Source organism: Cucurbita pepo, chromosome 13 (assembly GCF_057944985.1).
Source record: "Cucurbita pepo subsp. pepo isolate OVF chromosome 13, ASM5794498v1, whole genome shotgun sequence".
NCBI classification, from domain to species: Eukaryota; Viridiplantae; Streptophyta; class Magnoliopsida; order Cucurbitales; family Cucurbitaceae; genus Cucurbita; species Cucurbita pepo.
In genome coordinates, this window is record NC_141810.1 from 1,488,215 (window position 1) to 1,495,144 (window position 6,930).

At 37.2% G+C, this 6,930-nt stretch overlaps 1 protein-coding gene across 1 annotated transcript; it reads left to right on the plus strand.

The window, feature by feature from the left end:
* Positions 1–2,594: 2,594 nt before the first annotated feature.
* SWI1 (SWITCH1) lies at positions 2,595–6,873 on the plus strand. The gene is made up of 8 exons (XM_087117148.1): positions 2,595–2,721; positions 2,876–2,979; positions 3,079–3,740; positions 3,853–4,236; positions 4,542–4,659; positions 4,743–4,826; positions 5,725–6,372; positions 6,465–6,873. The coding sequence occupies exons 1-8, from the start codon at positions 2,595–2,597 to the stop codon at positions 6,621–6,623; spliced, it is 2,286 nt and encodes a 761-aa protein (XP_086973274.1). The 3' UTR covers positions 6,624–6,873.
* Positions 6,874–6,930: the final 57 nt, after the last annotated feature.

Below are 6,930 nucleotides of genomic sequence, written 5' to 3' on the forward strand. Positions count from 1 at the left end.
TTTAAAACACCTATAAACTTTTTAAAAAATTTCAAAAATAATTCTTGAAAGTAAATTAAAATCTATTAAATGTCACAATTTTTGTCATATATTAACGATAAAAAAAAATAACTTTTTTTTAATAAAGATAAATATTATTAATATTGCTTTTAAAAATTTATTGACATTTTTTAAATATACGATAAAAGTATTTTAAATTATTATTTTTATATTAAAAAGTATTTTAAATTATTTTTTATATTAAAAAATTTAATATTATTTTTAAAATAAAGTATTAACTATAACACAAAAATATTTAAATAATTTTTTAGATTTTTATGAAAAATTAATAATATTATGGAAAGTTTCGAAAGTTAATAAATATTTTGAGCCAAAATAGAGCTTAGTTTAGGGGTATATTTTATTAATTTAGTTTTTTTTTTTTAACTGTTTTTGTAGATGGGGGGACCACGGACATGGAAGGCGGGAAGAAGGTCACGTGAGGTGCAACACGTCTGGTAATTTTTAATCATTACTTCTCCTCCTCAAAATTCCCTCGCTCTTCTTCGCTTTCCATTGGGTTTCATTTCATTGCATGCAAAGCAAAACTGAAATCGATTTCGCTCCATTTCTTCTCTCCACAAACCTCAAGCTTTCTCCTCTTCCTTGCCGCCCAAACTCAGAAGGTTCCGTCTCTCTTCACTCATCTTTTTCTCCTGCTTTTCCTGATCTCTAATCTATATGGCGTCTTGAATTCATCTCCTGATCTCGATCTTCTTTTTCAATGTTTTTCATCTCCAATCGAGTTTGTTTGGTTCTTGTTTCGGATGTATTCATGGTACTCTTAATTACTTGATATCGCTGTTTTGATCTCTCTTATGCATGTCAGTATTGCTTCTTACTTTGCCTGATCTCTACGACGTTTCAAGAACTGGACATGGAATAATTGATGGCTACTTTTGTTATTTATTTATGTTGCTCGTCTTTAATTCTTTGAGATCGAGTTAGGTCTTTTTTTTATTATTTATTTATTTTTTTAATTAATCAGTCTGAGTCGAGTGTTTAGTGTTCATTTGCAGTCTTTGTTGTGCTCGAAACGAATCGATTTATCTAACATTCTATCATATTCGAGTTGCAAAAACAGATGAAATAGTGAAAGTTTCCGCAAGAAGATCAGATATCTTTTGACCTAATTTGCTGCTGTGTACTTGTTTTCACTTTTAGTTCTGCTTTTTTTTTTTTTTTTTCCCTTTTAGATGTGTATTTCAACTATCAGAGCGTTCTGGTCAACTCAGTGCGTCTCTTTGGTTGCTATTTCATTAATTTATCAACTATAATAATATTTGAATCCACTCCCTCCCGTCGTTTGTTTCTGTATCGCTGCTATTTTCTTTTTGTCTCTGAATTTCAGGGTCTGAAATATATTGCTATTTTGGTGGTTGTAAGCTTTTTCTTTCGGTAGCCGCAATATTATCCTCATTTCCATTAATAAACTAATAAAGCCTTTTGTATCGAACGAAGCCCCAGCCACTAGGAATTTCTCTCTCCAAACCCTTGCGATTTCCTTTTTTTTTCAAACGTGAACTGCCAATTTTCATTTTCATTTGAGGAACAGCCTCGGAATTTTTGCCATGTGTATTTATTTAATTTGTATTGAATAAATTATCAAATGCACAGGGTCTCCATAACGATCTTTCTTTTATTCAGTTTTTGTTTGCTTCTTTTTTTCAGGTTCAGTATTTTCTTAAGAAAAAATTCTTATTTCATTGGTTGCACCGTTAACAAATCGTTATGTGGACAGTTTTTCAGGTGTTCAGAATTATGGAGGCAAGCTCGTGCGTACTTGATGATGCAGCTGAAGTTAGCACCATTTCTCTCTCTCTCTCTATAACACACACTAACTGTAATATATTCCCAAATTACCCAACTTGCATTCCCACGCGCTTTCACTTACGTCATATTCACGGTCGTTTTTTCTATTATAATGATAAAATTTAACTTTCTTTAAAATCCCCTTACATAGGATATATAAAAGAATAAATTTACTCTAATGGAATGGCGACTTGATTTATTTCGCTTACTTGAGTAAAACATATAGAACCTGTGCACCAAAATAATAATAATAAAGAAAAGAAGATTCAAGTGGAACATTTCATACACAGAACAGAAAGAAAAAAAGAAAAAAAAAAAAAAAAAGATTGAACGCCTATCATTAATGCACATACTTTTATGTCCCCAAAAAGGGCATTTACTTCTGAAAATTTGCTTTTTCTGCGTCGAGTACGTGCCGCAGCTAAAAAGCAAAATATAGTTAATGATGAGATTACGAAACCACATGCACGTAACGATCGATAATGCAAATATCTCTTTCAAAATATTTCTTTTTTGTATATATTTGCTGCAAGATCACACACGCGCACTCTGGGAGGGGGTTTGTTACTATGAAAAACCGTTTTAGCTATATAGTCTGGGCTATTGCATTGGGAGGAGGGTTTGTTTCCCGGTCATCGCAGTGAAGGGAGTTTTGTGGGTGGTAATAATATTGGATGTAGCTTGCATATTTTTGGTAGGAATGAAAAATGGGTAATTTAAACAGTGTTTTTGTTGAGCAGGATATGAAATTGACGATGTACTTGAAGGAAAAGCAGAAACATAGCTCCGTAGACGGCGCACCAAACCCTGCTTCAGCCAGACATGCACTGCCACCATCTTCAGCAGTGGCTACACCGTGTTGTACCGCTGGTAATGACAGCAACCTCCTCCTTTTGCATCCATATTTTCGTCTACCTTGTACCCATTTTGCCCTTTGCTTTGGCTTAGATTTATGTCTATATGGGACACTATAGTAACGTTCCTATAGGCGAGACTCATCCTCCGATTGGCTTTTGTGAATCAGAGGGTCGCCTGGAGCAAATCAAAGTGGGTTCTTTCTATGAAATAGACCACTCGAAGCTCTCATCTTCTACGCCAGAACAACTAAGGGCAATCCGGATAGTCATGGTATTTTACCAAATTCACACAAACCCATATTTATCGTCCATAAATTTTTTGGCATAAATTTCATGTCATTTTTGTTCTTTGCTCATTTTCTTAATGCAGGTAAGTGACAAGGATGAAATCAATGTATCCTTGAGATACCCAAGTGTATACTCGCTTCGCACACATTTCCGTAACTTCGAGAATCCAAATGGAAAAGAGCTTCCTGGACTAAACGAGAAGTATATAATGAGTTCAAACGTTGCTGGAGATGTACTCTACCGGAGAATACCAGCCACGGAAATTGCAGAAAGAAGGAATTCCTGGAGCTTCTGGACTGCACCGTCCGAGAACGCTGATAGAGATCAAAGTTCGACTTCGGGTGGTGAGGTCAACAATGCAGCGTCTAAGAAGGGGATTTGCTGGTCAGAACTCAAGTTCACTGGGATGGTCCAGTGGGGTAGCCGGCGGCAAGTTCAATACATAGGTCGGCACGAAGATAAAAAGATTATAGCTTTGTCGAAATCATTTGAACAAGAAGAAGCAAAAAATGATAGTTTAGGGGAAGGGGAAAAGAAAACAGATCAGGAGAATGGGGAAGAAATATTTAAGGTGGAAGACTCGGACGGGAAAGGGAACAGCCTCAAGAGGAAGCGCTATTGCTCTAGAAATATTCAGAAAAATCTCAAGAAATCAACTCCTGAAAAGAAAAATGGGTTAAAACTTCGTAATACTGGTAAGAAAAAAGAGCTGAAGAAATCCATTGATAGATGGTCCGTGGAAAGGTAAGAAACCATAATCACAATCGAATATTCAGTCATTAATTTTGATACTATAATTGAAATTAATTTAACCGTCTCATAATGGGTTGCTTTAATCATTCAATCATCATTGAAGATATAAATTGGCGGAGGAGAACATGCTGAAGATTATGAGGGCCAAAGGAGCAGTCTTTGGGAACCCAATTCTAAGGCCAGCCTTGAGAGCTGAAGCTCGAAAGCTGATTGGTGATACGGGTTTGCTGGACCATCTACTGAAGCACATGGCCGGAAAGGTGGCACCCGGTGGAGTTGACAGATTCCGTCGCCGACATAATGCCGATGGTGCAATGGAATATTGGCTGGAGAGTGCTGATTTGATAAATATCAGAAAGGAGGTTGGAGTGCAGGATCCATATTGGACACCGCCACCTGGATGGAAGCTGGGTGATAACCCTACTCAGGATCCCATTTGTTCCAGGGAGATCAAGGAGCTCCACGAGGAGATTGCCGAAATTAAGAAGTAAGTTACTGTTTTTTTTTTTTTTTTAAATAAATGGTTTTCCATATATGTGGATGGTAATTTTTTGCTTTGAAATCGTGATATCTTTCCCCAAGTTCTTATCGGAGTAGCTGTCGGAGGAAAAATTGTTAAATGTGGCATTTGGCTGCCGCTAGTAATCACTGTATGCATATTCAAAATACAAATTTTAGTTAATCCTTGTCGGTACTTAACCCTTTATTCATCATCAATTTCTATCTGTTTGATTCTCCCGGAATCTTGGCCTTGGATCTTTATTGCACTGTTTCATCGGGTAAAATGTACAGATATATCCTAGAACTGGCATCTGCAAAGCAACAAGATATAAATATCGAGACGCAACCGAATTCCGATGTTGTTCCTACGAGTCTGGACCATGAAGAACATTCCTTGACTGCATTAAAGGTGAGGATTTTGAATCAGATTAATTAGTTCGTCCAAAGCCCACTTATGCTTACTAGTTTCGCTTTATATATCCTCGATGGCAGGGAATCTACAACGAATTGTTGAAGAGAAAAGCCAAAATCGAGGAACAGCTAATACAAATTTCAGAATCACTGCATGGAATGGAGGTAACCAGACACGAAACCTTTATGTTTTTATTTTTATTGATCGTAGTCTATGATAGGGAACGTAGTATGGAATTTCTATATTTTTAGGGAATCTGCTTGAGCCACACGTTTATGCCAGAAATCATGTGGTAAATTATGTCCTAAAAGAAAACAGGGGAAAATCTCAGTTTCCCCCCTTAATACATCATTACATTGGGCACAAGTTCACACTACTTTAACACACCCCCGCGGAGAAATACAAACGAATTGTATGGCTCCTTTCATACACCTTTATTTTTAGAAAGCACAAAATAACTTGCCCTGCGGAGGGAAATTATAGTGTAGCTAAAAGTTCCACGTGTCAGGGATTGGACTGCCCAAATTATTTGATAAATATTGAATGGTTTATTTTTTATTTTTTGAAATAGCTGAGGAATGATTTATTGCAATCATAGTAATAAATCTTTTTAGGTACAATGAGAGATCAAACTTTTAACACACGTACAAAAAATAACTTTATCCAATGTTTGTTTTATGCTTAGGATAGATACTATATATTCATTTCTTTAAATATTATTCATTAATATGTTTAACAACTTAAAATAGACCTGTGCAGAAAATTTACAACTTATAAATATAGTTAGCTTTTAGCCATAATAAAAAAAAAAAAAAAAAAACATTGTTAAAAAAATAAAGAAAAAGAAATGTTTTAATTTTCTTAGCTTCCTTCATCTACACAGTGGGGAAAAAAGTTTAAATTTGGAAATTAATGGAACCCCTATTCGATATTTTTACACAATCATCCTAGTCCCTTACAGATGATTATATAGATCATAATTTAGGGATCTATATTTTATTCGCTGTTGAGAATGTTGGTAATGCGACGAACAATAGCATTGATGACAAATGTTTAATGCAGGAGACGACAAGGATTCTAAGAACAAAAATCCTGGAGGACCAAAACATAAAGAGGTCAGAAATAGAACCGGCATCCCCATTATTAAGGCCATCATCACCCGGGCCACCGACAAAGTCAGACAGTACTAAAAGAGAGATAAAGCAGGAAGAGAGAGGAAGAAGAAAACAAGTGCAGGAGGGGGTGGAAGAAGAGGGTAATATGGTGGGATACATGGTCGCAAAAACAGAGGACAAGGCAGCGAAGATCCGAAGGCTAAAGAGTGGGTTCAGGATTTGCAAACCACAGGGTACGTTTCTATGGCCAAACATGGCAATGTCCCCTCACTCTGTAATGCAGCAGGTGCAGGATGACCCCGTTGTGGTCCCAACGCCACCTTCAGCTTCCTCAACCACGGCCGCACCACGCCTCTCACTTTCACCCTCACCCTCAACTGGGCCCCACCCCACATCCCCTGTAAAGCCGTTGGCCAGGCGTCCAGTCGGCACCACCACCACCACCACCACGATCTCAAATCTCACGAGAAGGCCTAATCTCATCAACCTTAATGAGGTTCCTCCTCACACCCAACTTTGCGACCTTGCACTCTGTGGGACACTGACCTACCAAAGAAGGAACCCCAACGCCACTGCCTGCCATGATTTGCCAAATGTATGTATCCATCTCTCAATAATTCTTTTGCCCATTGAATTCTTTAAGAAAATATTTTGAAGTGAACACAAATCAACTCTCTGTGTATGCAGTTGGTATGTGGAAAGCATGAGAATGATGGCGTAGAAGGGATGGAATGCTCGGGCTCCGTTTCCTCCTCCGCTCCTTCGTGGTTGTTGATGAGAGATAAGTGGCTGTTGGATCTTGCAACTTCTAAATCATCTCTGGATCCATTTTCTGAAAGCGAGTGATTTGAAGAAAATCACCCTGGTTTGGTTAGTTTTAATCACTGGGTTTGGTTTGGAGCTTAAAATATATATATAGTTTTATTTTTATATCAGGCTAACTTGGTTTGGTCAGTATCTTAAGAGGGGTGGGAGGTCACTTGTGCTTTTTTGTTGGTTGGGGGCGGGGATCACGATGCTATACCGTATTACTACAATTACAGTGTTGCAGAACCTAAATTGAGAAGCAGAGATTTTAAGGAATGGTGATTATGATGATGGCGTCTTATTGCAATGCTATTTTTTTAAAGGCCTCTGACCAAAAACAAACTAA

Coding starts and splice junctions, on each gene's coding strand:
- SWI1 (XM_087117148.1), top strand. CDS start 2,595: ATGAAATTGACGATGTACTTGAAGGAAAAGCAGAAACATAGCTCCGTA. Junction 2,980..3,078: donor GGGCAATCCGGATAGTCATG/GTATTTTACCAA, acceptor TTCTTAATGCAG/GTAAGTGACAAGGATGAAAT. Junction 4,660..4,742: donor ATTCCTTGACTGCATTAAAG/GTGAGGATTTTG, acceptor CCTCGATGGCAG/GGAATCTACAACGAATTGTT.